This window comes from Antedon bifida, chromosome 5, assembly GCF_963402885.1.
Source record: "Antedon bifida chromosome 5, ecAntBifi1.1, whole genome shotgun sequence".
In the NCBI taxonomy this organism is placed as follows: domain Eukaryota; kingdom Metazoa; phylum Echinodermata; class Crinoidea; order Comatulida; family Antedonidae; genus Antedon; species Antedon bifida.
The window spans coordinates 17,208,928-17,226,307 of record NC_136230.1 but is presented as its reverse complement, the minus strand read 5'-3'; the positions used below and the strand labels follow the sequence as shown (position 1 = coordinate 17,226,307).

Below are 17,380 nucleotides of genomic sequence, written 5' to 3'. Positions count from 1 at the left end.
AGATGCTCCCGACGGCCGTTGAAATAGAATATTGCAATGGCGTGAGTAATTTTCGCTAATTTACCAAGGTATCTTAAAATTTCGTTTTTTCTCAAAATACTATACATTTTGTTTTTATTTGTATGGACTTGTGTTAATTTGATACATTTAAATAACATGTGTGAATTTCTTGAAAATCGAAAGTCCATTTCAGGTCCATTTTAACGATAAGTTTGAAGAATTGCACTTACCGCTGTTTTGTTCTGGTTGTCCATACTGTCTTTTATCAGTCTTTGGTTTTCCATTATTTCTTCCAAACAATGCCTTTTTGGTGCATTTTTTGTGCAGTGTAAAATTAAAATGTAAACAATATTTTAAACGCGTACAAAATCAAAAACCTTAGCCAACCAATATATTTTAATACTAATAGGTGCCCGGAAATTGTACTGTACTTTATTCAGAAGGTTTGAGCTAGATCACTGGCTGATAATCCCCAAGTTAGGCCTACAGCGTTTTCTCTTTTAAATATAACGCACACTGTGTTTAATGTACAGTCTTAACAATGTAACTGGTTGTTCGCAATCGTCTGTATAATATAATCCACTTACAATCAGTAGATGATAGATCAACTTTGCTTATTGAATCTAGAAAACCAGAATATAATAAATGATAACTGTCACTATGTAACATAGAACAGTAATGATGATATAGGTTAATAATAATCATTAATAATGGTCATTGTCTCTTGGACGTTTGTTTTCTTTCTCATTTTCACTAAACAGATTTTTTATCATCATTCGTTTGTCGTCTATTCGGTTGTAACGCTTCTATTATTACTTCCTTTTCTGCGCTATTTGTGTGTTTGCATGCCTATTTTCACTTTCTAGCTCGTTCTCAATATCCAATTCAGTAATATGTTTAATACGACCGGTCCTCTGTTTCTGCCTACATGACTGGTTTGAGGTTTTCTTTTTCTGTAGTAGTCTTGGATGTTTGCTCCTCATTGTCAAGTGAAAAGATTTTTTTCTTTTTCTGTAGTAGTCTTTGCGGTTTGCTCCTAATTGCAAAGAGAAACGTTTTCTTTAAGCATAAGGTCTTCAAGAACTTTGTTGAATGACAGATTAACAATTTCCAGAGAATCAGCCAATGCATTTCAAGTTGATATTTGGCTCTTCCATGTCATCGGCTTTTTTTTTTGCAGCTGTGAATTATTTAAAAATAAACATTTTTATCTCATAAAAAGTTAAATTCAAAGTACAATTTTTAATCGTGTGCAACGTGACTCTACAGCTCACTATGTCAGTCGGTTGGTAGTAGTAATTTTTTACTATGATGACATCTTTAAAAAATTTTTTAAATGATGATACTTTTAACTTTAATATATGAACATTTTTAGGAAGAAAGTTAATGTTTAGTTTGTTATTTTGGCCTAAGCAAATGTCATAATTTGTAAAAACAACCATTTTCATATGAAAAAAAATTACAGTTTACAGTCATCATCTGTTATTTGGGATAATGAAAAGTTTGCATTTATTCTCTCTTTTCATTCATTGAAAGCATGGCATTAAACCCTGTGCGTTTCTTGGCATTTGCCCAGACTTCGAATGCTCTCTCATACTCAAAGTCTTCAATTTCTGGTGATTCCAAGTACAAGATCATTAGATTATGCATATGATCGACTGTCAGCATATTTCTGTATTCGGATTTGATGCCGTTGTATCCTGATATACCTCTTTCGCAACTTACAGATGTCACTGGTAATGTGAGGCCAATAGCTTCCAGTTTGCTTAGGTTTGGGTAAGCTTCTCTGTTTTCATTAATGAACTGGGACATTACGTCTGCCAGGTCACACATAGCAAACCTATCACTTGCTAAAATGAACTTGAGAAGATGCCATTCGGCTCTTGCTTCCTCTTGACAAATTATATGTGCGTATGTCGTTAGGAGTGTATTTACATGAGCCTCCTGAACATCACTGGTCATGTGCTTTAGATGTTTTGGGTACAACACCATGAACGCATCCATTATCTTCATGTCTGGAAAAGTAGATGAAAGCTGTGCAACAACTGCATCCATAAAAGCAATAGTTGCTTCTTTAAATTGCTGCCGGTGCTTTGCAGAGTCCTTCAAGTCATGCGTCTTATAGATCAGATACCCAGAACTACATACTTCGGCCGGTACGATACTTTCGATCTCTTGTGAATATAGACCTGGAGTAGTAAGTAACGATTGTATAGCTAATATAGCTGCATCAATTTGGGGTTTAATATGACCGTAAGTTACACTGTTTTTCTGCATCGACAGAGAAAGCAAGCCTAAAATGCCAATAGCATCTGCCAGAAAGTGGGTCATCCTAACAAATTTTACTGTCGCCATCTGTGTCATTACACCATGTAATAATGCTCTTCCTTCTGCATTCCTTTCAATACCAGCAGCCCCCAAAGATGATATGACACTACATATGCATCCTGTTAGTGCTTGTACGCTGTTGCTAAATGAAAGCCATCTGGTAAAAAAAACTTGTCTTTGCTCACTCCTGGTTTAGGTCTTTGCTGTTGGCAAGTATTCTTTGAAACTTAGGTGAAAATTTCAATGCTTTTGCAAATGTGTTTAAGATTGCTATGTACTTAACAATGTATGGCACCTTGTTTGCAGCTTTCTCACTAGCAAGCTGTAATCGGTGTGCCATACAGTGTGTTGTCACCAGGTGGGGAATATCTTTCTTGAATCTACAATAACAAGTAAGATTGTTTTCTGTTATTCATTATTAAATCTATTCTCTGTTTTCATTAATGAACTGGGACATTACGTCTTCCAGGTCACACATAGCAAACCTATCACTAAAATGAACATTTCAAAAACAATAATTTGTCAATTGTCAAATAAGTAACCGATTTACTTGCCTTGTAGCTACTCCTTTGCGTACACCCATCATCACACTTGCGCCATCAGTGGCTAAGCCAACCATGTGGGTCTTGTCTAGATTACCAACTGCCTCATTTGCCACTCGGTATATTTCATTGGAATCAGTTATTTGCAGTTGGCAGGCTTTGAAATATTTGGTTTTAACTTTCCCATCAATATCCACATAACGGATATATATAATCTAGTAGTAGACAATAAATTATATCAATTACTGCAGTAATCTCTAATTTATTTAAAATAATAGCATGACGGGTAATAATAGGCGATTATTAGAGGGTTATCTTTACAGAATGCAGTATACAGGTCATTAGGATTTTCTCAAAGATAATTCTTTCTTTTAGTAAGAATCATTCATTCTTTATTTAATTATTTTTTATTTTATCTTGACAGACTTTTATGACAGTACTGGTTTAGATTTTGGAAAAACTATAATCGTATAAAAACACACACCAATATTGACAAATCACTGACATCGGTAGCTTCATCCATCTCCAGTGAATAGAATGGATAAGGCGTCATGTCCAAATGTTTTCAAACTGACAAAGCGCGTTAATCACGTTTTATTTTGTTTTAGCGTTAGCATGAACATTCTAAAATCGTCAGACCGTTTGGAAAATGGACAATATGCATAGCTTGTAATAGTTCCGCCCACTAACATGCTTGACTGATTTTTACGAATCGTTTAACGTCGTTGCGAATCGCTTCGTGTGACGTCGTTTGATACTGCGTTTAACGATGAGTCATCACAAACAAGGCCCAAACAATTCGTTTCAGTTTGTGACTGAATTTTATTCCGGGGGTTCCGATCTCAAGCATCATTCTAAAATGTTTATAAGTTCGTAACCTCAATGAATGAATGAATAATTTAATATCAATAATAAACAGGGACCTGAAATGTTTTTAGTCGCTTTCTTTTACATAGTCGACTGAAAATATCAATAGGAAGTTCAGACTACAATAGCAACACGATGTGCCACGCCACCGGTGAACTATCAAATATCACTTCTAAATGCATTAGCGAATGTCTACAGTAGCCGATCGTTAAAAAAACAAGGTCTTCAATTCTAAAAATAGCAGCAGCGAATGCCGGCCGTCGGTGTTCGTGCGCTCATAGATTGCGGGCCGATAATTATAGGGTAAACAAGTACCTAGATGTTGGTCACGCGATATCCTCTTTCTCCTCCTGTTCACAGCGCTCACATGTTTTTACTCCAAATTCGTCGGTAATCTTATTTAGGTCGTTAAAAAGGTGACTGGTCATTTAATTTTATTCATTTAATGTTGATTCTATGTTTTGTGAATTTTATTTTGTTTATAAATTCTATTTAATTTAATTTTTATTGTTACACGTTAGGCCTATATATGTCCCGTCATAATCAGATGGACCACCTTCGTTATTTGTTGAAATAAATAAATCATTGGCCATTTTTTCATTGCACAAAGGCCTAATTGTATTAATATTTAATTTATACTTATTAAACAAGGAATATATTGATTTTGCATTTATTTTGTGAAGGCTACTGAGTTTGTCGTCGATGTATTTTTTTAATTTGTTTACTAGCATAATAATGATCTCCCTATGCCCACATAAAAAACATTAAGTATTTGCTTTTCGTTCGGCTTGAGTGGTCACGATTTGGCATTTCAAATTGAATGTACTGTACCTCTATTATGCACGAGCTTTGTCTTAAATCTCAATTGTCTTTGCATGCTCATTGTCCAGGAAGCGAGTAATTGTTTTCCAACGCCCCATAAATTCTTCGATTTACACATAAAAATGTAATACTATTATTTTGATTTTTTTTTTTATTGTGGACAATTAAAAACATGGTGCCGATCGGAAATTCTGAGTGCCGCGACGTGGTTAGAACCCGTCAGTTGAGCCGGCCTTGTGGTTGTCTCCCAAATTTAATATTAATAACGATGTAGAATAACTTTGAATACTGTAGTAGCCTACGGTACTGTACAACGAATTAGTAGAAATTAAGACAATGTACGCTATATTTATCATGCAATATCAACAATATATTTATTATACAACATATTTACAATTTATTTTATTAATAACGATTTAGAATAACTTTGAATTAGTAGCCTACGGTACTGCAAAACGAATTAGTATTACGAATTAAGACAATGTACGCTTTTAAGAAAACCATGTCCATTAATGCTCGAACAAGTGATGTTGCTCTATCCGCGCCATTGACACATGTTTCAAAATCTTTTCTGCAAACAGGTACTTCTCCGCCCAACTTGTATATTCCAGATTCAGTAGTTGGTGGTGGCAAAATCACTTTCTTAGTGAGCGTCTTCGGCGCAACTTTACATGCACGTTTTAACATTGCCACTTCCTTTTCTAAACTTGTTAAACGTGTCAAAACATCTTTAACTGTAATTAGAGAAAAAACGCACATTAATTTTTGTTGTAGATGTTTCGGGTTGTGGGGAATGGAGAGGTGCTAGGAATCACATTTGCATTGAAATATTATGAGTGCATTCTGCCTGTAAAGGAAAACAACAATGGATAGACTATATATATATCAAAATCATTTAAACACTTACTAAAATGTATATTCAACAAAGATAATTGGCAGAAAATGTAGACGTTTCCCTCATGGTCAAAAGCATAACAACAATACTTACGAGTATCACTCAATTCGGTATGGCTACATCCGACATCACTTGATTTGTTTTGTCCTCCAACACTGTTTCCACCACTGTTCCAACAGACAAGTTAGTCCTTCCAGTAGTCGTTGAACCGTGGTGTCTTGTTTCGGAGCTGTAATTTATATAGATAACAACAAATATATTAGTATGATAATGTTTAGAACAGTAGTTATTATTAACAACAATAATAAATGAAGGATAAATCTCAATAGGCCAGTTATTTGCTATGATTCATATTCAAAGGATTATCATAACAAGGTCAACAAACAATAGATGATCATTTTATTCTAAATTATCACCTAATTAAACTATAAAAAATACTTACAGCTTATTTGAAAGTCGTTTGATCCTTAGAGTCCTTGCAAAAACAAGTCGCTTGTGATAGCCGCAGCACCACGAAGGAATTCATCTTCATCGTCTTCTTCTATGTCAAGAAAGTTGTTATCCAATCTTGTTTTTTTTTGCTTTTGGTTCTCCGTTTGCACCCACTTCTTCGTCACTTTCTGTCAACTCGTCGTTCATACCATTCGTTAATGTCACTACCACTTCTTTATCGCTTACCACCACTTCTTTATCGCTTACCACCACTTCTTTCACCACGCTTTCTCCTACCTCGTCGTTCATACCATCATCCGTTACCACTACTTCTCTGTGTCTAGCTGTTTCTACCTCATCATTGGTTGTCGCTTTATTTCCATCTACTTGGTCTTCCTCATCTTCCTTTTCGGATTCGCAAACTATAAAAACAAACAGAAGTTAAGTTAAAAGGACTGCACATCATTTTTCATTCATCACGATATATACAAAAGCTATAGAGGAAAGCAGAAAAGAGTGGGCCCTATCTATTTATTGGTGGTAAAAATAGCTTTAAATATTATTGGCCTATTACAAACTAATTTGTTGAAAAAACTAAGTAATAAAAACATACCCTCAATTACTTCTGCCTTGTAGAACTTGCGAACATACTTGGCTCTTATTGTCATGCCAACGGATATTATTTTGGCCTCACTGTCGATTTCGTTGCGTAGGACATGCGAAATACTTCCTTTATCTTTTCTCGGTTCCAGCCATTTTACAAGATAATATAATTCCGACATATTTATAATAATTAAAGATACAAGTGTTGGTATGCGTCGATTATAGAGAAATGAAAGATGTAAAAAATTACCATCCTATTGACAGATAGTTATTTGTGGTTATCTACAAACAGTAAGTTAAACTGGTCACCACCTCTGACCTTCTGATGAGTAAGACACAAACACCCGGGTGTGTCCAGCTTCGCCTATTCTCATAATAAAAGACGATGAGTTTTGCAAATAACAATAATATAAAAGAAGCAAAAACCTTTTATAGAAATGCCCGGGTGTGTCCAGCTTCGCCTATTCTCATAATAAAAGACGATGAGTTTTGCAAATAACAATAATATAAAAGAAGCAAAAACCTTTTCTAGAAATGCCCGGGTGTGTCCAGCTTCGCCTATTCTCATAATAAAAGACGATGAGTTTTGCAAATAACAATAATATAAAAGAAACAAAGACTTGTTTGAAAAAAAAAACTTAGGCGTATCCAGCTTCGATTGTCTATATTCAGACTATTTTGGAGCAAATAGCTGGGCGTATCTAGCTTCGTATGTATGCAAGCACATTAGAAAATTATATGGTCATTTCTCAGTAATTTTATACAGTGTCAACATCTATTTTTTAACAATGTGGAATCCAAAATCAAATTTATGTTCTGGTAACTATTTACGTCGTAAAAGACAACATCTTGAAACTGCAACACAGGCAAAACGCGGGAGACCGTCAATTGTATCCAAATTTCCGAACATAATTCCAGTTGCCAAAAACTTTGTCGAAAGTAGTGGTTTTGAAGCGCATGGACGACGACAGAATACTACTGGCAACTGCGGCACTAGTCTAAAGCTCCTGTAATCGCACATTTTACGCGAGGTTGATAACCTGAAAGAAGATCACCCCAGATTCAGTAAGTAGGCCTACATTATATTTAAGTGCATGAAAATGATGTATTATCAATATACGAAAAAAAAAAAGCAAGCATCAAACTAGGACAGACGTGTGTTTTATTTCCTTGAATTTCTATAATGTGCTTGGAAATAACATACACTTTTCTGTATAATCGTTTATTTAAAAAAAACATTTTATTTCAGGTATAAACACTGTTCACCGAATGCTCAAGTGCCCACACGAGGGAAGAAAAAATGCATCGCGATATAAAGGCTATATTGATGCCAAAGTACCAAGAAAAGAAAATAGCCGTATGAAACCCAACGACAATGGTCATTTTTACAATGCAAGAGTGAAATATGCCTTTCAATTTAACGCATTATACCCACGAAATTGTGTTCTTTATTCAATTGACAACAAGAACAAAATCAAGATCGGTATGCATTTTTTTTTCTTATTGCTTTTTTCGTCTTGTGCTGCTCAAATTTCCTTCTTTTGTTTTAGTAGCCAGACTCTGTACGCCCTTAACTTTCTCTTCTTTTCTCTTCATATTATGTACCTTGTTTTGTTTGTACTTTGTCCGTCCAACGTTACGGACGGACACTTTCCCTAAACATTTGACTTTATCAATTGATAAAAATGGTCTGGAAGGAGGTTTAAATTCTTTTTTATCCAATTCGTATACCACATACCCACTTTCCAAAAAAAAATTTGTGTAAAAAAATCTCTATCTAGGAAAGTAAGACTAGACCATAAATTTGTATTATTAAAGTAAGTTTAGTCATATTGTTGTACAATATCTCAAAGATTAAAAAAAAAAATTTTAGATTTTGAAATAATCCAAAAACTAAATTGTTACGGACGGACACTTTTTTTGTGTCACGGACGGACACTTTTGCTCTTAAAACATATTTGACCCAGTTTCATAATAAAAATTGCCAAATATGTTTTTTATTATATAATAAGATCGACGTTTCGGAACCATCATGGAACAATTTTCAAGATCAAGTGATCGAATCATACCATTGGTGTTTGTTTTTTTGTGTATAATTCGATCACTTGATCTTGAAAATTGTTCCATGATGGTTCCGAAACGTCGATCTTATTATATAATAAAAAACATATTTGGCAATTTTTATTATGAAACTGGGTCAAATATGTTTTAAGAGCAAAAGTGTCCGTCCGTGACACAAAAAAAGTGTCCGTCCGTAACAATTTAGTTTTTGGATTATTTCAAAATCTAAAAATCGAAACGTCGATCTTCTTGTTTTTGGTCATTAAATTTTATTGTAAAGTTAAATAAAGATTACTCGTTTCGCAAATACTTAGCTAATATAGGCCTTTCCAAACTTTTTACTGCTAGTGAAATCAGTTTTTCTGATACTGGACATTTTGTTTTCTTCTCTTACAGGAACAGATGTACTTGCCGTCGACAGAAGGACAAAGATTCGCAAATTCTTTCTGACAAACGACAGACCCAACTACTTGGACCACGACTTTCCTTCGCGAAATGGAAGTCTACTCACACCGTGTGGATATTTAAAACTTACTCTTCATGACCCACCTCAAGCGTCTTCTGATAAGCATGGCAGATTTTAACTCCGTGTTCAGCGAAATGGGCCAACACGCATTGTTTTAAGGGGTCCCAAAACCAAATGTGATGTTGCATCTCATGTAAATGACCTTCTACCAATGATTAAAGAGGACACGCAAAACGGAGAGTCTATTGTGACAATAATTACAGATGGGGGATGTGATTTCAATACTGGACATAACACAAATTTATTGTACTATTGTAGACTTTTCAAAGACACACGAATAGATGCACTTCTTATTACTTGCCACGCACCAGGACAATCCGCTCTAAATGCTATTGAGCACGTCTGGGGTGTATGTACACAATCACTAGCCTCCGTTTCACTTCCCGATAAACTAGACGGAGAGGAGAAATCACCATGGGATCAACCGGACCTTTCAGACGATGAACGTCAGAACAAAATACATCGTGTGTACGATGCTGCTATGTCGCAATTACATAATTACTGGGATGGATTAATGTTCGCTGGTAATGAAATTCAAACGTCATTCATTGTTTCCGGTCAAGAAGAAACACCTTATAGTGACTTTAAACACTGCTACGAGGTAATGTCATCCAACAGTGGCAAAAAGTTCAAAGAAAGTGACATTGTGGATGAGGTAAGATTCATGTTAAAACATATTGACAGGCGAAAGGGATTTACGGCATTTTATAAATGTAGTGACGACGATTGTAGCCATTGTACCACGTACCCAGTAATTGCAAACGAAGCTATGGACAAAATAAGAGTTAACGGAGGATTTCCATCGTCGATGCTCGAAGAAAATGGGGAACATTTCTGTAGTTTTCACGATGTTTTACAATTTGAATCTTGGGACATAAGCGACAACGCGATGCCACATGGTGGCTTAGGTAAATGTTTGATTTGTCCTGCGTATACGCTATTCAACAATTCCGACGTCACTGCTCATCGCAGAAAATATCACCCAGGACAAAAAATATTGTAAATAAAAATCGTAACAAATATAAATATAAATGTTTTTACTCCAAATTCTGCCGGTCGGTAATCTTATTTAGATCGTTAAAAAGATGACTGGTCATTTAATTTTATTCATTTAATGTTTGATTCTATGTTTTGTGAATTTTATTTTGTTTATAAATTCTATTTAATTTAATTTTTATTGTTACACGTTAGGCCTATATATGTCTCGTCATAATCATATTGTATTGTTGTGAGGGTCCCTAATGATCAGCTTCGGCTGGATGGACCACCTTCGTTATTTGTTTTTTCGTTGCACAAAGGCCTAATTGTAGTAATATTTAATTTATACTTATTAAACAAGGAATATATGGATTTTGCATTTATTTTGTGAAGGCTACTGAGTTTGTCGTCGATGTATTTTTTTAATTTGTTTACTAGCATAATAATGATCTCCCTATGCCCACATAAAAAACATTAAGTATTTGCTTTTCGTTCGGCTTGAGTGGTCACGATTTGGCATTACAAATTGAATGTACTGTACCTCTATTATGCACGAGCTTTGTCTTAAATCTCAATTGTCTTTGCATGCTCATTGTCCAAGAAGCGAGTAATTGTTTTCCAACGCCCCATAAATTCTTCGATTTACACATAAAAATGTAATACTATTATTTTGATTTTTTTTTATTGTGGACAATTAAAAACATGGTGCCGATGGGAAATTCTGAGTGCCGCGACGTGGTCAGAACCCGTCAGTTGAGCCGGCCTCGTGGTTGTCGCCCAAATTTAATAATAATAACGATGTAGAATAACTTTGAATACTGTAGTAGCCTACGGTACTGTACAACGAACATAAGCATGACTTTAACGATTGTACATAGAGTACTCAAGTTCCATCAATATTCTTAATAAATAAATCGTAACAAATATAAATATCGATTTTTTAATTGTTTTTTTTTTTTAAATAAATAATTTTGTTTGACAAATCCAAAAGAAATTACTCACATTCTTTAGCTTTCGCCATCTTGTCTGATGGCTTGATCACAAGTGATCCGGTCCACTGCTACTTCCTGGAAATCTGTTGTTATTGTTTCTAGGTGACGTCATACTTTTTCGTAGCAATGATGTGTATACGTGATCGAGATATACAGCCCCTTCGTCGCGGTTGATTGCGTTAGCCCCCCTCTTTCTGATTTGGATTGCCTCTCTGATTCTACGCTTGAATGGGTTAGAGTCTCTGTCAAGAATTTTGGCCCCCTCCCAATCGATGATGTGGTTTTCTTGCGCTGCATGGTCTGTGATGGCGGATTTGTGGATTTCGGATGTTGATTCCTTTTTAGTTGCCCGGGTGTATTTACGATCGGTGACCGTTTCAGTGTCTTTTTGGTGTTCTTTCAGTCTTACTCCAAATTGACGACCTGTTTCCCCAATATATGATTTCTTGCAACTTTTGCAAGGAATGTCGTAAACAATGTCACTTGTTTGGGTGATGTCCTTCTTGTCTTTGGGGTGGACTAGAATGCTTTTAAGAGTGTTCGTTGGACGCATGGCGGTGGAAATACCATATTTCTTAAAAATCCTTTGAGCTTGTTCTGCCACTCCTTTGATGGTGTCTCCGGCTCTTTGTTTTTATTCCTTTGCTTTGGTTGTTTATTTTTTATTTGTTGTTTGACTCTGTCCAGTGACCACTTGGGGTATCCACATTTCCTAAGCGCATTCCTGATCTTAACTTCTTCTTCTTTCTTATCCGCCTCCTCTGTAACTATGTTCTCCATTCTATCCATGAGCGTTCTGATGACCCCTAGTTTTTGGTGTAGCGGGTGTTGAGATTGGAAGTTCAGGTACTGGTCAGTATGTGTCTTTTTCCTGTACACCAGCAATTTCAGTGACCCATCTTCTTTCCTGACGTCACCTAGAAACAATAACAACAGATTTCCAGGAAGTAGCAGTGGACCGGATCACTTGTGATCAAGCCATCAGACAAGATGGCGAAAGCTAAAGAATGTGAGTAATTTCTTTTGGATTTGTCAAACAAAATTATTTATTTATTACCTACAACAATCCTACAAAATGCGCTTATTCACGGTTTTTTTTTTTTGTTTGTTCAAAATAATTATTGACATTTTTTACCAGTACTACTTGACATTCTATAATATATTGTGTGGTAAATTAGCAATGCATTAAACTTGAAGGACAAAATAATATGTTAACAGAACAAAACTGTATGACCAAGAATATGACATTTAGCGAAAATTATGGATAAGGGATTCATACTCGGATTGCATGAACACAGTTAAAATATTTTAAGTTATTATATTCGTAGACTTTTAAACACAATCATAACAAATATTACATTAAATGCATTTAATTAACCTAAAAATGTTATATACACACAGCCTCACGCGCCGTAGAAAAAAATGCCGACGTGAGGTGGTTTCCCGATTAATCGTACGATCAAAACGGTACTGGGTATATCAACTACTGTAGCACTCAGCAAAAAAAAAGTTGGTGACATCATCATCCCTGCATATGGGGCTGGCAGACACTCGAGTCGATCTAGCCTATAAATGTGAACATCGCGTAGGTTGACAGTATTTAAGAAAAAGTAATTCATTTTGTTGTACTGAACTAAACTGTTACTGTACGTAGTGCACTTTATAGAATGTGCGAGCAATTAGTCAATCTATATTGTAATAATAATATTTATTAAAACATTCTGTGTTTTATAACATTAACTTTTCTACGGTTCTTGAATGTTGACGATAAAACAGTAGGCGAAAGGCAGCTAGGCCTAGACATTGTTTACACGATCTAAAAACCAACGATAATAAAACCAACGACGTTTAACGCTAACGCGCGTCTAACGGCTAAACGGTGGGCGGTGGGCGGTACAATACTAAGTGCATAATTTAATTAGCTCTTTTACGATCGTTACACGCGGCAAACGATCAAGCTATCAACGGTGACCGTTTGACGCGGTTTGTACGTTTGAAAACATTTGGACATGACGCCTAAGGGCTTCCTGCTCTTTCTGACAACAGATTTTCAGAAATCACTGTTGCAAGTGTTTTTTATTTATTTATTTATTTAATCGGTATATAAAAATATATTACAAAACGACAGTCAAAGACTGAAATGAATTGTATTACAAATAAATAAAAATTAATTAAAATTGCTATAAAAATAGAAACATCTTATTAAAATTAGATATCGTACCATAAAAATAAAAACCAAACATGAATAAAAAACCTTAAAACATTCACTTATTACATATCTAAAAAGGAGCTAGTGATGCCTATTAATTATATCCACCATGGTGGGAACTGGAGACGACCTAAGTCTGCTGGTTTTACAATGAGGTACCTCTAGAAATCGGTTGAATCTGAGAGACCGAGCTGGCTTATGAAGAGGGGGAAGTATTTCTCTAAACAGCTCGGATTTTAGTAAGCCTTCCCCGAAAGACAACACCAGTTTGTTTCTTCTCTCAACAAGAGTAGGTAAACCAGTAACAGACAATGCATGATCATAGTACAAATAGTTGTTACCTAGCATGATTCGCAATGCTCTCTTTTGTACCTTTTCAATAGACTTGGACATATTCTTAGTGATAGCGCCATGCCAAACAGGGGCAGCATATTCTAAAATAGGTCTTATATAAGCCATATAAACAGTCAACAGATCATTAATTAAGATTCCAACTTTTTTCAAAATGCACAAGGAAAATAAACGTCTAGAAGCTCTAGACACAATATTCTTAGTGTTAAGTTCCCATTTCAGGTCATTTTGAATGATTACACCAAGAAGCGTCATGTGATCAACTACTTGTAAAATGGAACCACTCAGACCAAAAGAAGGCGATATAATATCGTCCGACTTGTCCTTAAGAAAATTGACAACCAAGATATGGCATTTAGAGGGTTTGGGTATCATGTTATTGGATGAACACCAAACACTCAGATCATCTAACAGGGATTGCATGGAAGGCAAATCACCTTTGCGAACGACCTCCCCAAGTGTGAGGTCATCCACATATTTCCATCGTCTGCAGCAATCAACACAAGCATCGTTAATAAGTACTAGGAAAAGTACAGGGCCAAGCAATGTCCCCTGTGGGACACCACAAGTCAGTGGCTTGGAAGATGACAAAGTCCCAGCAAACTTGGTGTTGAGAGAACGGGAAGTGAGAAAGCTGCAGACGATGGGAATTATGGACGACCTCACACCCAGTTCAATCAACTTTATAATAATAACATTATGATCAACACGATCAAAAGCTTTAGTAAAGTCAGTGGCACATAGGTTCACATAACATTTACCCTTCTCAACATCTTTGAGTGTAGAGTCAATAAGACTAACAAGATAGTGAGTTGAGGAAGCCTTTTTCCTACTACCAAATTGACGAGAATCTAATTTACCCTTAATATCTTCAAGAATCCACTTAACAATAAAAGATTCAAATACCCTGGCAAGAATATAGGTAAGGGAAATAGGTCTAAGGTCAGAGACAGAACTAGCATTCACAGTTTTAGGAATGGGAACTGCAGTAGCCCTTTTCCAAAGGTCGGGGAAAACACCATCCTTCAATGCATGATTGAAGATATCCGCAACAGGCTCAGCAAGTTCAGGAGCAAAATCTCGATATAATTTGTGTCATAGATCTCATTAATGGATTTATTGTGCTGGTAATGTGGGTTCCCTTTTGATGGACGTAGTGCCTGTAAGCTTGTAACACCCTAAGAAAATAAAATGCTTAAAATAGTAAGACTGATTTAAGAATTTTAATGAATAACTGTATATTTAATAGAGTTTATACCATTATACTTACTTTGAATATTTGTAGTCTGATCAGCTTTGAGTTCTTGCTAGATGGTATAGCTTCTTGTGCTTGGGTTAGCACTGTTGCCATTTGTGCTATTATGGGGGATTTTGTTGCATCATATGCTTTTGCTTTAGCATGCCTCATGTCTGATACAAGGCCAGGAATTTTCTTAGCATCTTTGTGGTCGACTCCCATCTGGTGTTTTACAAAGTCATCTTTTTTTGGATTATTTGTAAATTTTCCACTAACATAGATGTTTTTTTTATGAGCCGCTACACAGTCTTTACATTTATATGTTTTCTCATCTTCAATGAGCAGCCATGGAAATTCCGTCAGCCAACTACGTTTAAATGACCTACATGGTTTGGTTGGACAGGTTGCTTGGCTTGTGTTTGCTGACTGTTGGTCTGCTTTATCTGAAGTAAGAGGAAAGAAATTGGCAGGATGTCCGGATTCAGTAGGGGACATTGGAGCATCAGTGGGGGACATGTGAGCATCAGTGGGGGACATGTGAGCATCAGTTGAGACAATTATAGGTGGTGACACATCTTGTTGGCAATGTGAAAAAGGAGATACCCGTTCATGATGTGAATCTGATGAAGTAGGTGGTTGGATGGTCCCTATAGTAAAGAACTTGCCGAGTTTGGATTGCTTGTTTCCTTTTCCTTTTTTGCTTACAGTGGTTGAAACATCAATGCTACTTCTTTTTAAGGTTGGCCAACACTCAGTAGATATTACTGGAGCAACATGATTTGGTTGGTAGATTGCGCCATGCTCAATGCTGAAATTCCCATCCCTGGTCCACAGCACAATAATATCGAGATTACGGGTAGAGTAAGGATTTTTACTTGTGTCATATTTTCGTTTTGACTGCGAGTCAAAATGCTGCAGTGGATGAATTACAGCATTTATAAGTGGACGATGTGTAAAAGGAAGAGATGGATAAAGGGAAATTACATCGCGTCCTAAAACGGTGCTGAGAGCCATAAGATGCAAGATTGAGCCCCAACGTTTGTCATTATAGGTTTGAGTGGCTTCATGTTCTAGACCTTTCAGCATACCAGACTCCAGTGCCACCTCCAATGAGTCCGGGTCCAAAATAGAGTGAAGAAGTGTATCTTTGTCTATACCAATGGACCTACACGCAACCTCCAAGTGATAGTGTGTAAAATATTCATGAACATTTTGTGTCAACTCTACTGCACAATCTTTCCGGAAGGAAGAAGCTAGATTTTCGTTACCTGAAAAAAACAAACTCAGAAAACTAAACTAAAATAGAACTAGAATAGAACTGTAAATAACTTTAAATGGTGTTTTAAATGTGTTTTCTATGAAAGTACTGTAACTGTGCTAATAAAAATGATATACATATGATGGATTTTCAACAAAATTTAATCATATAAAGTTATTTCCCAGAATACATACCTGCAATAAGAATAGAAACACTGTTGAACAAACAGTTTCCATTGCCTGTAGATTTGATTGCTTTAAACTCATGTGCATCTGATACAAAGTTTGTAATATCTGTTGGGATAAGGTTGCTGGAAAATCTGTCCACCTCCATGTTACTTTGTTAAGCTGATAATATATCGATATATTTTCTGAAAATGTATGAATAGTTAATAATAATATCAATGAATAATGATACTAAAAAATAAAAGTTTAGTTGCTTTAATAATGATTAATATAGTAGAATTAATTCTTCTATTAATGTACTTTATATTTAATTATTTAAAATTTTATATTAAGTGAATATAATTTGTATCATTTATATTAAGCCTACAGTAATTTTTCAACCTTGAGGCAATCCCAGGTTCATTTTGCCTGGCAGACAAAACAAAATCTCTCTTTATTATCAATGTTTTAAAAAGTTTTGAAGAGTTCTGATAAGCCTAAACTACTCCTAGCCGAGCTATACTATATACCTTTTATGTTGTACAATTATTTTAATTTAATATATTCATCAAATAAATACAAACGTCTTTTCTACTTACCGTTTCCAAAGGTTCAACACCACCGCGTGCGTCTTATCTAAAGTGGTATTTAAGTCACCATGCGCAGTAGCGCGCACCTGTCATCGTGTTGGTTTAAAGTTTCATTCGATTTGATAGTGTACTGTCTGTACAGTAATACTAATATAGGCCAAGTTGAAAAAAATGATGTTTACCTCCTGCCGTTTTTACATGCGTTCCAGCGACCGTCGTTTTCTTATTTTTTTTTTTTTTTTGATGTTTATTTACTCTAAGCTATGTATGCCTAATTTTACTTACTGTATGTAAAATACGTCTTAAAAACGAGGCTCTGGGCATATTTATTAATAGGCCTAGGCCTACAGAATTTATACGTGCAGTGCTAGTAAAAATATCGCGGAACATCCCATTATAGTCATCGTGTGCAGGAGGACGACGCGTAACAGAAATTTAGGGATAGTAGTGCGGCGTGAAGTTAAAAAAATTCCTAATTCCCTCGTAATGCCGAGTCGATCGTATGGTATTATATAACCATACTGT

The 17,380-nt window shown here is 35.6% G+C and overlaps 1 protein-coding gene and 1 long non-coding RNA gene across 2 annotated transcripts in view; both read right to left on the bottom strand.

Annotated features, from left to right (window-relative positions):
* Positions 1-5,617: 5,617 nt before the first annotated feature.
* On the bottom strand, positions 5,618-6,632 carry LOC144842706 (uncharacterized). The gene is made up of 3 exons (XM_078699240.1): positions 6,500-6,632; positions 5,897-6,308; positions 5,618-5,683 (listed from the first exon to the last, which is right to left on the bottom strand). The coding sequence occupies exons 1-2, from the start codon at positions 6,552-6,554 to the stop codon at positions 6,013-6,015; spliced, it is 351 nt and encodes a 116-aa protein (XP_078555366.1). The 5' UTR covers positions 6,555-6,632; the 3' UTR covers positions 5,618-5,683; positions 5,897-6,012.
* Positions 6,633-9,454: 2,822 nt separating this feature from the next.
* The window catches only part of LOC144842722 (uncharacterized), a 43,073-nt gene continuing 35,147 nt past the window's right edge, over positions 9,455-17,380 (bottom strand). The window contains exon 4 of the long non-coding RNA XR_013612161.1: positions 9,455-9,467. This is a non-coding gene — a long non-coding RNA (uncharacterized LOC144842722). The remainder of the gene's footprint in view (positions 9,468-17,380) is intronic.

What these genes read in the sequence shown, in the direction of transcription:
- LOC144842706 (XM_078699240.1), bottom strand. Translation starts at nt 6,554, where the DNA reads ATGACAATAAGAGCCAAGTATGTTCGCAAGTTCTACAAGGCAGAAGTA. An exon ending in CAAGGCAGAAGTAATTGAGG is followed by an intron (nt 6,309 to 6,499) that starts GTATGTTTTTAT and finishes TTGTTTTTATAG; the next exon opens with TTTGCGAATCCGAAAAGGAA.